General features: G+C 56.0%; 1 protein-coding gene across 6 annotated transcripts in view; it reads right to left on the bottom strand.

The window, feature by feature from the left end:
* Positions 1-19,746, bottom strand: part of ARHGEF10L (Rho guanine nucleotide exchange factor 10 like) — a 144,444-nt gene that overhangs the window by 78,391 nt on the left and 46,307 nt on the right. For 2 of the 6 annotated variants that reach the window (XM_059716889.1, XM_014601928.3), the window contains 5 exons: positions 12,853-12,943; positions 11,551-11,829; positions 11,060-11,087; positions 2,739-2,830; positions 1,431-1,514 (listed from right to left, as the gene is read on the bottom strand). In XM_059716889.1, the coding sequence (XP_059572872.1) occupies positions 1,431-1,514; positions 2,739-2,830; positions 11,060-11,087; positions 11,551-11,829; positions 12,853-12,889 (520 nt within the window). In that variant the 5' untranslated portion in view covers positions 12,890-12,943. Of the gene's footprint in view, positions 1-1,430; positions 1,515-2,738; positions 2,831-11,059; positions 11,088-11,550; positions 11,830-12,852; positions 12,944-13,199; positions 13,321-19,746 lie in introns of those variants that run through there. The other 4 variants (XM_059716887.1, XM_059716888.1, XM_059716890.1 and 1 more) reach the window with 4 other exon arrangements.

Here is a 19,746-nt window from a genome sequence, read left to right as displayed (position 1 = left end):
CAGCAAAGGATCCTGTATCAGCAAATTCAGTGGTGCGGAGACTCAAGCTGGCTCTCCGGGCGGGGGGAGCGGCAGGGCGAATTCCTGTTAGCAGGAGACAAGACGCACCTGGAAACCCAAGAGGGAGATCTGCAAGGTCAGCTCCAGCTCGGCAGCTGACAGGGGACCATCCGACGCCAAAATCTTTACAGCATGAGCGGCTGGTTAGCCCACATCCATCCCCGGCTTGTTCTGTGAGCTTAACGAGACGAGGCTGGGCAGGGAGGACAGCGCTAACCTGGGGAGGGGCCGATGGAGCCGTCTGACACGCTGTCTCCCTGCCCCTGCCCGGGAGCAGACCCGCTGGAGCCTCTCGGAGCTGGGGGTCCTCAGGATGCGAGCAAGGGGGACAGGATGCATGTGAAGGGCATCTCGACCTGTGCAAGCTAGAAGTGTTGAGGGTGCATTTCCTCTCCCTCTCGCCTTTCAGCTCTCAGCCAGCTGCAGGCCACAGCATCAGTGCCAAGCCCTGCTTCCACCTTCGCCTCACGGACTCATCCCAGCCTCACCGCCGCTGGATGATGCTGTGAGCGGTGGTGGCAAAGGTCTGGGAGCCATCTGCACCGGGAGCGAGATAGAGCTGGACCCACGTTCCTGGAAAATCCCTTTCATGGCTCGTCTTAGCAAATCAGCCCCCGTCCACTGTCACCCACTCCGAGACCATGCATCCTCCATCCTTGCAGCCGTTCCTCGCCCCCAGGCCATGTACACAATCCAGAGTCCCCCGACGCCGTGGCTGGGCTCCAGCCGGGTCCATCCAGCTCCTGCTGGTTGCTGGTACAGACCCAGCGCTGCATTACATTAATGGCATGAAAAAGCCAATGGCTCCATCCCACACGCATCTCTCCAAAGTTAGGGTCGGACTCGATGATCTATTGAGGTCCCTTCTGACCCCAACATCTATGAATCTATGAAAGTGGTGCAGAGAGGGAAGGAAATCCCTAATGGCTCTTTCCACCTCCCGTCCCCAGCCAACAGCCTCTTCCTCCAGAGTGAATCAGCACCTCTGGAGACCCCAAGGACTCTCTGGTCCCACCAGGAGCAAGCCGGCCTGGCTTTGCACAAGTCCAAGCTATGCCAGCCTACACCTGCTGCAGGCCTTGCCTCCGGAGACATCGACCAGGCACCATGCAGGCTGAAGGACCCCCAGCAGAGATATGGGATCACGGTCCCTCTGAACACAAGACAAGACACTTCCCTTCCCTCTGCCTCCCTTTCCCCAGAGGTAAGACATCACCCTTCCCACCTGGCAGCACCCTCATCAGGGCACCAAGACCCGGGGATGGGAGAGGCCCCAGCTACACATGGGGCCATTTTAGTGATGAGAGGATGGACAGGAGAAGGGGAAGGGGTAAGTTGAGAAAGAGGAAGCATTTGGGGAGGTTTCATACCGTACTGATCCGAGTCCAGGTTTTCACAGGGGACATCATCGTAGATCACATCTTCCTCCAGCGCTGGGAACTCAAAACGGTCGCCTAGAAGCAGCAGCAGAGGACATGCTAAGCCCACGCCGCCAGCGAGAGGAACCCACGTAAGAGCTCCTGCATCCAACTTGTCCTCCCAGCTGCCAGGAGCCTGCGCAGCGTGATGGGGAAGGCACTGGATGGGGAGTCAGGAGCCCCGAGACCTGCTCCTGCCTCTGGCAGCCCAGCTCTTTCACCTCCCTGTGACTCATCTCCCTCCCTTGTCCTGTTAGATCATCAGCCCCGGGGCAGGGACGGCCTTGCTGGGGCGTGCGCAGCGCCCAGGACGATGGAGATTGCTCAGCCTTGGTTGAACACCTGATTTTTCAGCGCGCTGCTCTCGGTGCTTTTTCGATGCCGGGGGGACAATATCTTGCTAACACTAAATGCAACCCTTGTGTCAGACCCCTCTGCAAGGATTACTCCAGCTCGGTATGTAGGCTTTACAGCTTGGCTCCGTCCCCTTTCTGATGAGTGGGAGGCTGGGGCTGCCCAGTCAGATGTGCTCAGGTCAGGGCCTTCCAACTCAGCAGAGAGAGAGATCAAGTCCCACGTGATCTACGGCCCCAAACTGCCCTAAATAGAGACTAAAACGACTCATGGTAGAAGTGATATCTTTTATTAGACCAACTAGATTTTTGCACCAAAAAATAAATAAATTAATAATAATAATAATAATTCTTGAATTTTTGCAAAAATCCAGTTGGTCTAATAACAGATATCACCTCAACCATGAGTCCTGAATGCTTTTTCCTCTAGACCAATACGGCTACAACCTGGATACCTAAATAGAGACTAGCCTTTGGGTTCAGACCTTTCCCCATTTTCACCCTCTGAGCCCTCAACACCTTCTTCCAGGCAAAGTAACACTGGTAAATCCAAGGGTCTGGGCGTACATTTGCTCCAACATAACCAAGGAGTGGACAGCTACCTCCGGGAGAGCTGGACATCTCTCCTCTCCAGATACCAGCATAAAGTACATCCGGTTGGGAAGTTAAATGGTATGAAGCATCTAGGCCTTGAGTCATTGCCCCACCCGTGAGTCACAGTCCCAGAGATGCCCCACAGCCCTCCTATCCCGAGGACTGTTGCCTCTTTACCACCCGAGGAGAAGAGGAAAAGGGATGGGAAAAGCCTTGCCAGCTCCCCTACGGATGCCGAGAAGACAGCAGCTCCGTATCAAGAAAGGTGCGGCGCTCTCCACCCGTGGAGTCCACGCAGGTATCTGGCCCCTACCTCGCCGGGAGCTTTTCCTCTTCCAGCTGAAGGTGCGGGTCCTCGACTGGGAGCTGCCCACCACATCTCCATTGCTGACCACCGAGAGGAGCCTGGAGCAAGAAAAGCAAAGCACCGGGTCAGGCTGAGTTAGCAGGGGGCTGGGTGAAGCTGGACAGGAGCAAAGCCAATAGTCTGAGGGCCTTTTCAGAGCAAGCACCGCTCATGCAAGCGGTGTGGTAGCAGGGCAGGCCGTGCAGCTTGCATTGCCAGCTCCACCAGCATGCACAACCCACACGGAGACTGCAGCTTGGGGGGACCCAACTGAAGGAGAGGGGCACCTTCTAGGTTGGCAGCAGGGAAGCACAGCAATGCAAATTCAGCACAAGCCACCTGACACCCTCGTTGTGAGCTTGGCTGGATCATTAGCCCTGCGGTGGCTTCACTGTTACTGGTACCCGAGCTGGCCTCCACCTACAGTGTAGACGCACCAGCTCCCCATTTAGCAGTGGGTCCCTGCAAAGGTTAAATGAGCCTGTTACTGCTTCCAGTGGAGAGCGTCGTTCCTTATACTCAAGCACACTCCAAAGGGCCTGGGCTCAAGCCCACTGATGGCCCCAGGACAGCTTGTTACACATGCACCCACGTGCATGCTTGGCTCCTAGATGTGCAGCACTGGAGGGGAAGCAAATTTTCCAAGCTGGGCAGGAAAGGTCTGAGCACACACTTCAGATAGGGCGAAGAAAGCGGGTCTCATTTATGGCCAGGGACCACCACAGTGGCCATACATCATGCCTCATGGAGGATGGATACCAGCTAAGGCACCGGACTGGCACTCAGAAGACCTCGGTTCTGGTCTCCATCCTAACGTAGCTTGACTGCAAGGCCAAAAACTAGGCACAAACCCCATTCCTTATAAGACTGCCTCTTGCATTTTCTACCCTTTGGAAGACTCAGCTCTAGGCCCTGGCAGGGCATGCCAGCTGCAACCGTGCATTTGCCAAGCATGCCAGCTTCACCAGCCAGCACAACAGGGCTTGAGAGTGTTTTAAGGGTCTGTGCAAGACCCATTAGCACTCAAAAGGGAGCCAGGTTTGAAATCTCACCTACTGGAGAGGGTTGAGGCTAGGATGAACAGAGACGGTGTGAGAACAGTGATGAGATGACACAGGGGTGGTCCCATGGCTGGGTTTCCCCCACCACAGCCGGCAGTGCCCGCGGGACCCTGCATCTTCCCAGCCTTCCTCAGGGAGCGATCCTCTCCCCCAACCCTTCAGGAACCCGACTCAACCAGGCAGATCTATCCTGGGAGAAGAGTCACGGCTCCCTTCAGCTATGAAGCATCACTAAAGCACGGTGTAGAGACTTTCTGCGGTCCAACAGCAACCTCAGAAGCCATTTGGCATCGCTCTCCATAGGAGCGGATGGAAGGGCTCAATTCCCCATCATGGTGCAAGTGCATAACCAAAGGGGATGTCCGCCGCATCACCTTATGTCCCCAGCTCATGTGCTGGGTCTGGGGGGAGCCCAGGGGACCCGAGGCAGTCGGGCCTCACCTGGACAGGGGGCTAGCCCCCACCGGCAGGGAGATGGGAGGGCAGCGGTGCACCAGCACCTGCTCCTGTGCAGGCTGAGAGCTCCCCATCTGCCCCAGGGGTGGGTCTGTCCTGCATGGGATATAGCTGAGGAGCCGGCCTGAAGTCACCGAGCTCCCTCCCTTGAGCCTGGCGCCCTGGCTGGAGCAATGAGAGGGAAAGACTGAGACCTACACATGCCCGGCTGCTCCCCTCTCCCTCCCTTGCTCACCCCAAATTTCTGCTATTGGCATGACAGGCCTGCAAGGGTGGGGTTCAGTCGTCTCCATGCCTCCCTTCAAGACCCTGGTCAATGAGCAAGCAGCTAGTCCTGGCCCAGCCAGGGAAGGGTGGCTCAGGGTGGGCACCTGCTGTACCCCAGCATCCTGCTGCCCCCCTCCAGCAGCACCCCCCCCACACACCTCTTGTACCTTTAAAGCCAAGCGTTCGGCTCCTCTCAGCAAACATGCAACTATCTGCTGCAAGATCCCCTCCATCTCCTGAGACACCCCAGCGCCCACCGCCCCCCGCGGTCGCCCTCGCTCCTGCCTGGCGTGGAGGAGATGTCCTTGTAGCTCCAGGCAGTCGCTTCTCTGCCTCCCCAGCCCCGCCGGTTCCTCTCCCACGGCTGTGCTGACTGGGCGAGATCCCCGAGCCAGCTAGCTGAGCAAACTCGCTACCGCTTCCCTCTCCCCGGCTGCATCCTCCCTGCGTGTCGCAACACCGCCGGGAACACGGAGCCTCGTCGCGCTGACACCCAGACCCAATGCGCAGCCGCCTCGCCTCCCTCCCTCCGCGGAGATCTGCTCCCTCGTTAGGCTGCAACAGCACTGCTTGGCAGGAGGAGGGAGAGCAACGTGAGGACTGATGGAGCTGCTCAAGCAGGAGGCTCTGGAGACACCGGGACTGGAGAGAGGTGCCAGGATGCTGGCGTGCAGCCTCGCGGCTGCTCTACTTGGTGCTAACTCCAATTCGAGAGCAGACAGAAGGAGCCAGGACTCTGCAGGGTTAGACTCACTCCCTGCCGAGTGACCCTGGACAAGTCATCGCTCCTCTACTCGCCGTACCAGCACTTCTCTTTGCCCTCGGTGGGTCACAGGTGCATCAAGGGGAAACGTTGCAGCTCTGCCACCGTTTCAGAAACCGGGGACCTGTCCTCAGCGGGGACCTCGGGCACTACTGCAGTAACAGCCATGCGTCAAGCACGTTCGACAGCAGCTTTCTCTCACGCGGCAATCCCCACCTTGCTGCCCCATCCGTATCCTGACACTCGCATTGCACCGGGGGAACACTCCCGGCCCCCTTGGAAAGGAAAAGAAATGCTGCTTTTTCCCAGCGTGGCATAACCGCACGCTGCATGCCCGCTTCGAACCAAAAGCAAGGGCTTGCGACTTCCCGAGCTGCACCCGCAAGGTGGTACAGGAAAGCACTGTGTGCTGAACCGCCGAATCCTCCTCTCTCCATCACGCTCTGCAGCCTGATACAGCTCATTTACGGCATCCTTAAATGCAGCCTCTGCCCCAGTACCTCTATGAACAACGATGAATACTACGAACTAGGAATACTCTCTGAGCTCCTATGCAGTTAGCGCTGCTTTTAAGAAACAAGACATTTGCCCACGACGGAAACTTAAAAGGTTACAACAATAGAAAGCAAACCCAGCATCAGTCAAGAGCCATTTCACTCTCATTGCCATTAGGGGTCAGGATTTAGGCACGATCTTCCCTCCCCAAGCCAGACTCGCCTATTTGTACCTCTGACCCTGTTCACGGAGCCCAATGCTCCACGGCTCAGAAAGGACCACGCAGTCTGCAGGCCTGAAGCCCAGCAGATGCTCTTCTTGCACCTCCCGAAGGGAGAAATCCCTGTCCCTGGCGTGCTAAAAGTCTGAGAGACATCAGTACTGAAGCCAAGCCTTGCAATTTAGACCCAAGCCCTAGTAGGGACAGAATTAATGTGCTGGATAAGTGTCCCGAGTGAACAACATCCTGTGGGATGACTAACCTGGGTCTGAATCCAGGAGTCACACCCCAGGTGTTAACCAGAAGCGAAGCATCCTCCATAATGCTCCTTTTGCCCCTAGCCTCCGTCCTCGCTGCCTGTCACCCATCTAGCGCAGGGTCGGCCTCGCCATGTGAAATGCAAGCATTGAGGAAAACGAGGGAGAAGCTGGAAGGCGCCGACACGGGGAGAGCCCCAGAGGTGGGGGATACCGGCCGACTGGTGGGAAGAAAAGATACCTCCAAAACCAGCGAACAGCCGAGCTGTGTCCCGAGAGCGCCCAGGCTCCTCTGATTTATTCCCAGCAGCACCGATGGCGACAAGGCAGAATATCTATCCATCGTCCACTTGGTCTGGCTGGGCTGGAAAGCAATAGAAACTCGCACATCTCTACACACCGCTATGCCCAATGCCCAGCTGTGCAGGCAGCCCTGCCAGCTGCCTGTATGTAGCCAGCAGCACTCGCTGCATCTGTAGGGGCAGCAATACGCGACACTAAGGGCACGGATATGGGCATTCGAACCCTGCACGAAATGAGCAGGCAGATAGCCCAAGACACCTAAACTGAAGTCATTTCACCTACACCGACGATGGAGAGTCACCCTGGAAAAAATTCAGGGCTAAGAGCCCCACCAGTTTCTGCCACTTCTCTCTAACATGCTTCTTGCCAGGCTTCCTAATGGGCATCACGTGCCTGATCCTTCAGCTGCCCTGTGTATTATGCAGCCAGAGCCACGTGAAACACCGTTTCTGTGCCAGCAGCTCTTTGCAGCAACACAAAGGGCAGGGACACGGTGACGGGGAAGGGAAACGCCTAGGAAAGCAGGGTGCTCGGGGCACCATCGGTGCCAGACAGGCTCACGGATCCACGACTCAAGCTGCCCAGCCCCTCTACCCCCTACTTCTCTCCCCGGCTCCCGAAGCAGGCCTTCTGCCCCTGCTTTGGGCAGCATTTCCTGCTTCTCACTGCAGGCGCACGGGCTCAGAAACACAGGGGCATCAAAATGGAGCCCGTGCAGGAAGGACTATGAATAAAGCCCACGAGCTATATTTGCTTAATTGACTTCATCCTCACACGGTGCACTCGTTCCGCTGCAAAAACAAGCCAAATATAGACCCAGCCCCTACCAACGGCAGCACCAGGTCGAGGGAAAGGGGCCTTTCGACACACATCACCCACCCCGCGGGGCAAGTCATGACTAGCAGCCCACCCGGAGGCCAATACACTCCAAGGAAACAACCAGCTACTGGTAAGTGCTAATGAGCTTCATCTAACTAGAGATGGGGCTGTCACTGCCTTATGGCCACCAAGCAGCTATCAGTCTGAAGGTTAATGATGAAATGAAAGCAGCTAGGTAGTCTCACTTAAACAGGGGCTGAGTGGAGGATCTCAATGCATTTTAAAGCAGCAGGCCAGAATTATCCCCATTCCAGAGATGAGGAAACTGAGACCCAAAGAAGGCTGCGGCATGGCTTTCTCACAGGGGGTCAGGAACAGGGCATGGACTTCTCTCAACTTCTCCTTCTGACTCCGTACTAGTCTCTCTGAGCAAATAAAAGAGGCCTGCCAAGGTGTCCTGACTCTTTTAGACTTCACAGCACATAGGAGTGACAAGTTGCAGGGAACACCCAAGAGATGGGGGCTTTGCATGGAGGAAAGGAGGGTCTGGCACCCTTCGAACCCAATTCCACTGCAGTCACATAAGACCTGCCACACCTGGCCTAGGGGGAAGGGGTTGATAAGGGACAGACCCAACCTCACAGGTGTGTGCAGGAAACCAGGGGGACTCAACCTTGACCAGATTCCCCTTCCCCGCAGCAATGCTGCTCCTATTGCAAGCTACTCTGGGCAGAGATGCTCTGCCTCCATGCACGGTACAGCACAACAGGGCCTTGACCTCAGGACTGCCATACTACACAGAGTGACGGATAATTTGTTCAGCCTTCCCTATGTGCAAAAGCTGCAGACAGACAGTATAAATAGCAGGGAGTGGGCGAGATCAAAAGCCCTCAGGCCCAGTGACAGCAGGGTTATTCACAGCACAGGGCGAGGGCTTTGGAGGGGCCCTTTGTGAGCATTTTTAGCGTATGAAGCATTTGCTCACATGTCGCTTGATACTCAGCCAAAGGCAGCGAGCCTGCTCTCATGTGTGGGAACCCAAATAGCGGGGGGGGTGCAAATTAGTAACAGAAGGTTATATTTTGCAGGGGAGAGAGACCTAAAATGTACTATAAGGTTCTTGCAGAGATGTAGCATCAAGTCTAGATGCAGTTGCTGCTCTGAGAGGGTCCCCATGATATTGGATCAGGAAACAGCCAGGCACAGAGCAGCTCTCCCAGCACATACCTGCAGGCAAAGCTATGGGAGAGAGCCATGCATTCACAGAGGCAAGGACCTCTCCTGGAGCATGCATTTCAAGCACATGCTCCAGCAGGATTTGCCCAGCTTCAGGTCCCTCCCAGCTCCCCTAAATGATGATCACCTTGGGATGGGGAAGGGCCCAGCTCTGGACTGTCAAACAAGTTGGTTAGGACCAGACGGGGATGAGAAGATGGGCTGCATTAACCCTGCTGAGAGCCGTGCTGACCAGGGAGCAGCGATGAAGGCTGCAGACAGCTCTCAAGCAGGGCCAGTGTGTGGTTACAGGGGAAGGGGCTGGCTACAAGCTCTATAGGACAGGGGCCTTCTTATTGCTCCAGAGTTGTACTCACCCAGCACAGAGAGACCCTGGCTCCTCTGTGCTACCCCTATGCAAATCAATTATTATTATGCATTCATATTATTATTGAGGAGGCTGATCTGACTCTGTAAAACAGGCCCTATTATCAGGTGCCGTATTCGTGGGTTAGTTTTTACTGCTATAAATGGAGATCAGGACCCTAAGGCCTCTTCTCCTGCAGAAATGCATGAGGAAGGAAGGGCTGGAGCTTAGTCTGGAACAGAAAACCCTGCGTTTTCCCCCGTACCAGCAAGATGGGCCACATGCAGCTGTAAGAGCCGCACGAGATGTGGAAGCCTAGGCTGAGGGCTAGCTGGAGAGGACAGGCAGCAGGTAAAGCAGCTGATGTGATCTGGTTTAAGGAGAGGGGGGAAGTTTGGAGAAGGTGGGAGTTGCAAGTCCGGAGATGGGTAAAGCCCCAACTCTGCCACAGACTTTCTGGGTGACCCTGGACAAGTCACTTCATGTCCTTTTGCCTCCACCCCGTTTGTTAGGACTGTCCAGGGCAGGGACCGTCTCCTGTTCAGGTGGGCACAGCACCCGGTACAAGGAGGTGCTGCCCTCCCTCCGGGAACAGTCATACTGAATACAACATATAGCAACAGCTCCATCCGGATACCGCAGTGAGGAATAAAAACCTGAATAGTACGGGATCCCTGGACACCTCCCTCCACAACACCCATTATCCCAATGCAGCTCCCGACGCAAACAGCTCCATTTCCAGCCGTTCCCTGCTGCAGATCCTCCGGCCCAGACACCGAGACTGGAGTTGGAGCCAAGTGGCGACACATGATGCAGCTTTAACGTGCCAGCCATGAGCCGTGCAGCTGCCCCAGTGCCAAAACTGAGCCGGCCTGCTCCGAGCAACATGCAAAAGGCCTCAGCACCTGCCTCCAGGGCACTGCAATGGGTCTGGTACCTGCCACATCACATCTGGCAGTGCTCGCTGTTACTGGGGAGGGAGAGTCGGGGGGGAGAGCTTCCTGGTTGCAACCCTTTGTGCCCGAAATGTGCAGCCCAGAGCTGACTCCGGGGGGAAGCAGATTCAGAAACCTGTTTGCAGGAGGGAGGGAGGGAGCTGTTGCCCCTTCCCCACCAGAAATGCAACTGGCCAGGCACGAGCTGGACAGCAGCGGGACACAGACTGGGCCTCTCTTTCGGAGACCCAGGGGCAGGGAAGAGTAGCAGCCCCACTTCCAGCATGACTTGCTCGGCTGGACGAGGGGACCGCGGTGCTATCAGATCTGCTGAGATCTGGTGAAGCCCAGCGAAAGCAGAGACAAAACCCCAAGGATACAGGGTGGAGACAACACCGATGAATGGCAAGTCTAGGTCAGCTCACACCAGCATCCGCCTCTGACCCCTCAGCGTGGTGGGGAAGCCCGGCAAATGCTTTATTAGGGTCACCAATCACTCAGGCCAGGACATCAGCACCAATCCTCACTCCACATAGAGGTTTCCCAGAAGCAAAACCCACTCAGTCTTCACCCCTGTGCCCTTCCCATCGCACACCTGGACAAGCATCCCTCTGGCTGTATCTTCAACCCCTCGTGCTTGTGGTAGCTAGCTTAACTCGGAGCAGCCTCCAGGCTGCTTAACTTTACACGGAGGAGCCACCCTGCAGAGCCCAGGCTCAGGTGAGAGGTTTGAGGCACCTTTGCATGTACGTGCATGGCAGAATGGCACTTCTGTATGGTCCAGGATCTATCTGGGGGAGCAACAGACTGACTTCCTGGGGGCTATTCCTAGGCATCAGGTTTTGCATGGGAGGAAGCTGTTGCAAGTCTGAAGCCCAAATGTGGGGAAACAAGCAGGGAAAGGGGAGAGGAGGTGATCAGCACAGCACACACCAGGCTGGCCTGGGACTTGATTGCCCCCCCGCTTCACAAGATGCAATAACTATGTAAGTTCATCTCTCCGTTACTGGCAAACAAATTGGGTTATATCAATTGATATAAGCCCACAACCCCTGCCCTCCGAGACCCCCTCCTGGCATCACCCAACAGACACCCAAGGGCTCTGGCTCACAAAGTCCAGACTCACTTACTCTGTCGGCGGCTGTGTTGCGAGCGAGTCTGTCAAAAACAAAAGCAGAAAGAAATCAAATCGGCATCTCAGAGTCCATTAACCCAGGTACGGGGGAGCTCCAGGTACAAACTGGAAGGTGAGCGCCCAATTCCTAGGACGGCTGAGAGAACAGGAGGTGGAGGTTTGGGAGGGGGCATCTCCTGTGACATGGGTCCAGCCCCATCCCACCCCAGGCAGACCTATAGACACAACGGAGCCATCTCCATCCCCTGGGGAAGGGCTCCCAGGAGGGCAAGGAAGGTCTGGCTGAGAGGAGATGCACCAGATTTAAGCCAAGTGGCCGTGATTAGCAGTGGGGCAATCTCCCAATCTCCAGCTGCTCACTGGAGACCTCAACAAAAGGCTTGGCTGCTCCCCCCTGCATGGGATTTAATCCCCCCCGGGGTAGGGGGAGATGGATCAAACTTCCAGGGATGCCCTGGCTTTGCATGGGTCCAGTGCCCTACTCACCGGCGTTGATGCTGGAGTCGGAGTCGGTGAGCGGTGCCTGCCCCGCCGGGGGGGCTCCGTCCCTCTCCGGGGCTGCAGCCGGGGGCTCAGCCCCCACTCCCGATTGATGCCTCTGGGCTGGGGCCTGCAAGGTAGCTCCCACGCTGGGCTCGGTGCTAGTGCTGCTCGCCCCCACGATGGAGTCCTCTTCCTCCTCGCTCTCCTCCAAATCGAACGCCTCCCCTAGCTCCTCCTCCCCCTCGGCCGAGGCCTCCAGGGCGCCCTGCACCAGTCCAACCCCTGCAAGGAGAGGCAGAGGTGGGCACAGGTGAGGGCACAGGCACAAGACAGCCCAGAGCAGCTGGAGCATCTTTCACCTCCGGGGTCCACCTGCTTTTTCTTGGAGCCAGCCCCAGCAGACAACGTGCCGGCACCGGAGCACCCATGCTAGGCATGGCTCTCTGATGGATAAGGCATGTACTGCAAGTCAGACTACTATTGCCTCTGCCTATCGATGATGATGATGATATAATCAGGATAATAACAGCCCCCGGCTCGTATCGCCCTTCCTATCAGCACCTCTCAAAGTGCCCTAACCTAACTAGGACCCGACTGATTTTGCACAGGGAAAACAAAGGCACAAAGGAAGGAAGCGCTTCCCCAGCAAAAGTCTGTCCTGGATCAGACGGATGCTCTACATCCGGTGCCTGCCCCGACTCTGGTCCCGTAGCTCAGGAAAGGAGGGCTCGTGCTAAGAGGTGCAGCTCCTTGGGTGATCAGGCCGGGAGCTCAGGTGCCTCCTGCCCAACAAGTATACGAAGGTCTCAAGCAGTGCATTTTGATCGCACAACAAGGGAAAGCTCCTCCTGGTACCTCCGGCAAGGCAGGAGCTCCCCAGGGCTGCCCCCATTATGGAGCCTGAAGCACGGCCTGGGATTCAACCAATCCATCTCTGCATGCATTAGAGCCCGGTACCCGGCCTGTCTTGCCGTAGCCCATCCCTGGGACCCTGCTGTCAGGGGCGGTTCTGGGCACAGAGGAGAGCGAGCGGGTATCTGGTGCAGGGGGAGCCATCACAACTGCACCAGACCACCCAGTGCAATCCCGCAAGCTGTGCAAGGAAAGGATGACGGTCCATCCCCTTTGGCCTGCACGGAGGGCTGCTTTGCATTAGAAAAGCCCCACTGAAGGCAAACTAAGGTGCCCACCAGCAGCAGCCACTCCTGCAGGACTCGTACTGGGGTGGGCAGAGGGAATCCCCCCAGGAAAGCAGTGCCCACACCCCCAGGGCCACCCACACCCAGACAGCTGTGGGTACAGTACCTACTGCAGGGCTCGGGGCTGGGTCGGAGGAAGCCATCTCACTCTCGCTACGAATCCGGATGCTCCGCCAGGCGCCTGGGCAGCTGCTTTCCTGGGGATGCAAGGAGAGGAGACAGCTGCTGAGAAGGGACCCCCAGCACCCATTCCTAGGGCAGGAGGGGAAGGATCCTGTGCCCTTCTCCAGCCCCCTGCATCTCACAGGGCTTTGCTGATGGCGAGACCCCGTGATAAGCGGGGTGCCCTTGTCTTCAGAGGGCTCAGCAGGTCATTCTCCAGGTCAGAGGTAGCAGAGCACCCCTGCCCCTAAAACAGCACCCCAGGGGTGCACCTTTTCTACCCGCTCTCACCAGCATTTGCAACTTCAAACAAGGCCAAGTTTGCCAGCAGAGGCAGACCAGAGGCTGGGGAGGGGGCTGGGACAGGAGCAGCCCCCCAACACTGCCCTAACGTGCGACACGGCAGGATTCGCGGAGGGAAGGGGGCGGAAAGCCCAGCCGGAAAGCAGCCTGTGCCCTCCCTTGGAGGTGATTAAATGCAAAGCCAGGCCCCTGGCACGATGCCCGGCGGGGAACATTCTCCTTGCTGGTTCGGCAGAAAGACCCTGCTAGGACTCAATGGCCTTTTATTTGTTGCTTTGAGCCCCCGGTGGCTCGGCCCCGCTGACGTGGGCAACCCGTGACATTTAACCCTTGTTACCGCTCGGGCTTGCCACAGGGATCACACGACAACCCCCAGCTTGAGCTGCCTCCAGCCCAGGACAATTAAAGCAGGCACGGCCTGTCCGTCCCAGCCTTCTTCTTCCTCTAAATGAGGGCAGGGCAATGCTACCATCGGCACCAAGGCAGCCGATTCAGGGCTCCAACAGGACCAAGGGCAGCCGGTTCAGAGCTGCTTGGACTGCCTGGTAAATGCTGGCGACAGGCAAGGACCTACTTTCACCAGGGAGACAGCAGCCCTGAATGGGTTAAGATGAACTTGCCCCGAGTTTGGGGGTTTTGGACGCTGGGCTTGGGCCCCCTGCAGAGATGGGGCCAGCCCTGAGGGCAGCACTTCCCCCTAGTACGTGCAGCCTGGGGGAGTGAGGGGCATCGCCACTGACAAACGGGGCTAACTCGCCGCCAGCCCACCGACTCCAGGTCAGCGCCACCACACGAGCAAAGGACTTGGGTGTAGCCCTTGATGGATAGGTCAAGTGAAGACGAGCCCCGTGTCACACTGCTCCCTTGGGCAGGGAGCAGTTGTGCAACCCTCAGGCAGGAGTTGCAATTGGCCTGTGGTAGGAATCAAAACTTTGCACTGGGAAACGAGTCCCGTGCATTCCCATCACCCCAGAGAGCACGTAGGCATCCGCAAGAGCCCTCGCAAACCCGCACCAGCCGCAGCCCAGGAAGAGAGTTTCTTGCAGCGGTGACACCTCTGCACCAACCCGCACACCTTCAGGCTCCAGAGCTGCATGGGGCCGATGCTCTCCGAGCACCCCCAGCTCAGACAGCAAAGGGGGCAACCATGCAAATCCAGGCCAGAGCGCTTCCCACCTGGTCGCCCTGATGATACCTTCCTCTGAGGCTGCCGGGAGCAGACGCCACACCATCTACCCCAGGACGCCCCCCGGACACCTTCCCTGCAGCCTCACCAGACCCCTCCATCTGTAGCGCTGGGGTCCTCGTCGCTGCACCCCAGCAGCTCCTGCTGTCACCCCGACTCTCTGCTTTTCCGGGGCTGGGACACGCGGGCTGTTGGGAAGGCGAGAAGGTCCCCGCAGCTCACAATGCCGCCATGCCTGGCTGCACAGGCTGTTTGAATGCTGCTTGCCGCCTGACAGGCTTCCCAGGCAATTGAATGGGGCTGGAGCTGGCTCAGCTGGGGCTAATTTTGGTAGCCAAGGCAACTGGGCACGGGCATGGGGGAAGGGGAAGCTGGAGCATCAATGCTATTACCATGCAAGAGAAGCCCCCTCCAAAAAGGGACTTCCACTTGCTCAGAGCATCAATGGGTTCGTAAGGATTAACCGCTTCTCAGCCAGCAGCCCGGCGCGCAAGGGAGGCAAGCGCCGACAAAGCTAACAGCAGGGCAAGCAAGCAAGGCCCAGCACAAGTCTCTCTGGCTGCAAACCCCACCCCCCCCCAAAAAAAACCCCAAAAAACAAAAAAAAACCCCCCAAAAAATCAAGAGATGCAATGCTCTAATGGATTCACCCTGGGCATGTGGGAAGGAGACGGCCGTGCTGTTCTCAAAGCTGCTCAGGGGCCTTCAAGGTCACTTCATCCCCCTTCCTAGCCTTTGTCCGGTCCCCTTGGGGGAGGAAAGGGGCACCCAGCAAAACACAACCCCCAAGATCTTCTGCAATATAAACACCACGTGGCTGTTCAGATCGAATCCAGTGACCACCTAGATGAATGCAATTTCTGGCTGCATCTCCAGCTGTTGGATACAGGAGATGGAGGCACACACATACCACGCCAGGCGAGGCGAGAGTCTCGAGGCATCTGGACACATGCCCTTGCAGGGCACGGTCTGTACCAAATGAGCCCAGGCCTTAATAACCCCACTCCTCCAGCATCTCATAGCCCAGTCACTCTCGCCAGGGTGCCCCGAGACCCTTTCAAGGGCGCCAGGCAATGAGAGCCCTGTTTGGTTTGCAAGCACGATACACAAGATAAACCCGGTTATTTCAAATAGGAAGTCATAGTTGTGGTTTGAGTTCTTTGCAAGAGAAACTGCTTCATTATTCTCTTCCCCCTGCCCAGAAAAAAAACCTAAGAGCCAGCATTTTCCAAAGGGGGCATAAGTCTATCCAGGAGGTGGCCACACTTTTGGGAAGGTCAAGTTCGAGTTGAAGCACAGGCCAGGGGTTACTCCTATCTGCGTGCATTAAAAAGGTTGCAAGCCCACTGTCCGAGCGCTTCACAAATAACTCTTCAGACCCCCACGCTCTCCCCTCGGCGGTGGGAAGGGATGACGACTCTCCAAAGCAAAGACAGCCCCTTCATTTTTGTTTCTGCAGCTTGCAGAGCTAAGGGCCCTCACCCCAGTGGGGTCGACTATCCAGGGACACTCACCCTCTCCCCAAAACAAGTGAATATGCATTATTAATCCCACTGTTGGGTTGCAAGAATCAACACGGGTAACTGCATCTTGGGAGCATGTCGCAGAGGGGAAAAAAAGCTGGCAGCAGGTGCCACCTCCAAATGCATGCCCTATATCTCTAGGGGTCCAGCAATGCACTGAGAAGTACAAGACAACAGGTATTAAAGAAAAGGCATCAGGGGAACACAGGGCATGACAAGGTCCTTGGAAAACGATGGGTTAAGTCCAGCTGCTGCTCTCTTCCTCTACATTGCCAGCACCATAATAACAGCTTGTTAGAGAGGTCACGCTTTTGGGGAGGTCAAGGTCACAGGGCCGAGTTGAAGCACAGGCCAGGGGTTACTCCTATCTTCGTGCATTAAATCGCAGCCAGATCCCCCGCAGCCGTGCGTCAAGGGGAGCCCTTGCCAAAAGCAGCTGGGTTTGCTGCTTCCGCTGAGTCAGTCCCCAGCTGGCAGTCGGGAAAACCTAGAGGAAACCAGGAAAACACTGACCAAAAGGCCAGGCCGGGGGACAGAAACGGAAGCAGGTTCAACGCTGCAGAGCTCTGATGGGGACACGTTTTTCCAGCTCAAAAGTTCAGGAATGAGCACGGGGTGGGGGGAAATGATAGGAGGACCAGCTCCACGCAGACACGGGAAATCCCTGCGGTCAAGGCTAGCTAGGACTTGCAAAGAGCATGCACGGAGCAAGGGCGAGACAGAGCCCCGTGGGCTTGGCCCTGCACGATTGAGCAGCTCCGTTCTCAGGGGAGAGGAAGAGACTGATCTCACCCCGAGCGGGAAAGAACAAGGTCTTCATGCCATCCGCTGCAGGAGAAACTATGGGCAGCCTGATAGGAAGCAGGCAGAAAGCCTGGAGCTGCTGCATTTGCAGCGAGGCCTGACGCCAGCCACGGAGATACGTGCTCCAAACCAGAGGGAAGAGAGAAACCTGGGAGGAATTGCAAGGGTCAGGTGGGAACCGGCGGTGAAGGCATTAGCGTTCCCAAACAGCAGACAATGCACCTGTCACAGGAGATTGGGGATGCTGCAGCAGATGTATCAGAGCAGGTTGCTGGCGCTGGGTTACCCCCATATCATTGGGGGGGTGCGGTGGAGGGTCTTTTTCAGGATTCAGATGGAGTGAAGGGAGTCTTCCCACCTGAGACGGGCTCAAGGGACACAGAGGTTACACAGCAGGCACCGCACCCGGCTCTTGCAACCCAGGCCTGACACCCTGCATCCCGGCACGGCTCTGCGAAAGCCGGCTCCAAACTACTCCCACGCCAGATCCCTCCGGTCCGTGCAGCACAGCTCTAGACACGGAGGCAAGACACGATGGGGGAAGAACCAGGCCCGCAGTGTTTCTAGCCAGCATCCCAGACACGGCTCGGGTGTGCGCGGCGTCGCACTGGCCCAGACGGACGCTTCTAAAGGGGTTCATTCAACCTCTCACGACAGCTGTGCGGACGCTAGCCTTCCCCCTCTGAAATGAAGCTGATTTCAGGGTAGATAGAAGCTGATTGAAGAGAAACCACATGAAGCTGAGCACGGGCAGCATGCCAGCCTCTCCGACCCCAGTTCGAACCACTCAAACAAGCGTGTGCGTGCCCATGGACTGCTCACTACTGCCAAGTGACCCACTGAGTCCATTGAGCCCATCACCCTGGTGTCCCGCGCTATGAACCAATAGCCTCCTGTGGCCTGCCAGAAGTCAAGGTGCAGAAGACACCCCTGATGAACACCCTGGGATGCCGTGGATATTGCATGCATGCCAGGTCAACCCAGGGCTGCGGGGAGCATTGCAAGCTGTGGGTCCCCTTCCCTGAGATGCCAAGAAAGGGCGCTTTCGATCCGTGCCCCGTCACGGGACCAGTGCACTTCGCTCAGTCCAGGGTTAGCTATTCTGGTGGCCGAAGAACAGGCTTTGACATCCAAGACGGAGGCTCCCTGTGCTTGCAGCGACTTGGGACAGGAGGAGGGCAGCTAGGGAGGCATTTCCAGCCACTCTGAACAGCGGAGCAGCCGATCCAAATTTCTGCCCTGGCTTTTTCAGCAGCTTCTTCCTGGCTGTTCTCTGCATTTCCTCTGCAGACAACTCGCGGACAGCAATTACCCCAGACAGAGGGGCGGCAGACTCTTTATTTAAAGGCATACTGCTTATTGCCGATAAGAGGCAGGCATTAAAAATAAACACATCTGACATTTCCTAGATAAAAAAGCCCAACTTCTTGAGTTTTCTTTTACACTAAATGTGCAAATCCATCGGCTTCCCTGCAAGGCTCAAAAACAGACTTAGCCTCCCTCTGCACTGCTCTTGAAAGCTAATTCTGCCCCAAATATTTTCTTAGTGACCCTTTTGCAAAGCGTTTGCTTGCCGGCACAAACATGTTAGCTGTGATTTATTCAGGGATGTTTCCTTTCTCTAAACTCTGATCCCTGGTCCCATATACGGGGAAATGTTTCCAGCCAAGGAGCAATGCTTAAATCCTCTTGTGCACATTTATATCTCTTGCATATTGTTGACTAAGTGTATTATAAACAGCCATTCCCCGTTCTGAGCTCGCGCCTCCCCAAATGAATGTTTGAAGAGGTTGCTCTCCAAATCGCTGTGTTTTATTTGTAAATCCAGGCTAAGAGCTCTCAGATCTATGGGAAACTGAGAATTAAAATTCAGATCGGCAAAAGCCTAGGCTCCTCTCGCCTGAGACAGATTCATAGAAGCTTACAGACAAAAGTAGAGTCCACCATGGTGACAGTATATGGACCATGACACTAACTGGAGCATTTCCAATTTTAATGGCTAGGATGCAAGGATGGAGGCATGCACTAGCAAGCTCAATACCACCCAGATGCAGCTACCATATTCCCTGCATTGATGAAGCTGCAGCTTTTCCAAATGAGACTGAAGATATCACCCTAAAAATGACATGGAAACACACTGGGACATTGAGACCTTCAGCAATTCCAGTGCCAGCTGCGCCAGAGACCCCCCAAAATGACCTCCACATCCAGTACATCACCTTCTCCCCGAGCAACCACAGAGCGCAGCACCAGACCTGTGCTCCATTGCACCGGTGAAGTCTCCCCAAGGACCAGGGGCTGGATCCCTGCATGGGAGATCGTTTGCAGCCCTGTATGGCTGGCAGGGGAAGGAGGAATAAAAAGAGTCCTGGAAGGAAAAACATTTAGATTTGAGCGCATCTCAGCAAAAAAAAAAAAAAAATGTTCCCCTGCTGGGTGTTTTTAATCCCTTGGTTTTTATTCTTCCAACAAAAACAAGCAAAGCATTTTCACTTGTATTTGAAAAAAATCTGAGCAAAAGAAGGTATGCAGGAAAAAACTAGAAGCTAGGGCAGGATCAGCCTGCTTGATTTCATTGGGATAGCAGAGGTGTGGAAGGCTAGTTCCCGTTGACAGCCAGCATAAGCTCCTAACGGACCAATTTGTCCTCCAGCCAGTTATTTTGCCATCTGGCTTCTGCAAGCAAGCCTGGTATGGAGGAGAATTAGCATGCTCTCCTATCTCAGCAAGGACGGGTGGAGATCTCTTAATTGCTCCAGAAGACAGGTTGCTCTAAAGCAAGTTCATTCATGTAAAATCCGACCCGCGTGCATGGTAGCAGCTGTGCATAAGAGACTGGTCACTATGGATGTATGTGAAGCATGTGCCATATGCCACGTAGCTCTTCCGTGGGGTTTGGGCACTGGATCTGTCCCACGTGGCTGATGTAATTGAGAGCACAAGATGGCAAACACGAGTCTTGCAGGAGAGGCTACACGCAGCCCTTGCAGAAGGATTGCAAAATGCAGCAAATGTTTGTACG

The sequence above is a fragment of the Alligator mississippiensis genome, chromosome 13 (assembly GCF_030867095.1).
Source record: "Alligator mississippiensis isolate rAllMis1 chromosome 13, rAllMis1, whole genome shotgun sequence".
Lineage (NCBI taxonomy): Eukaryota > Metazoa > Chordata > Crocodylia > Alligatoridae > Alligator > Alligator mississippiensis.
This window is presented reverse-complemented; position numbering and strand designations above follow the sequence as displayed.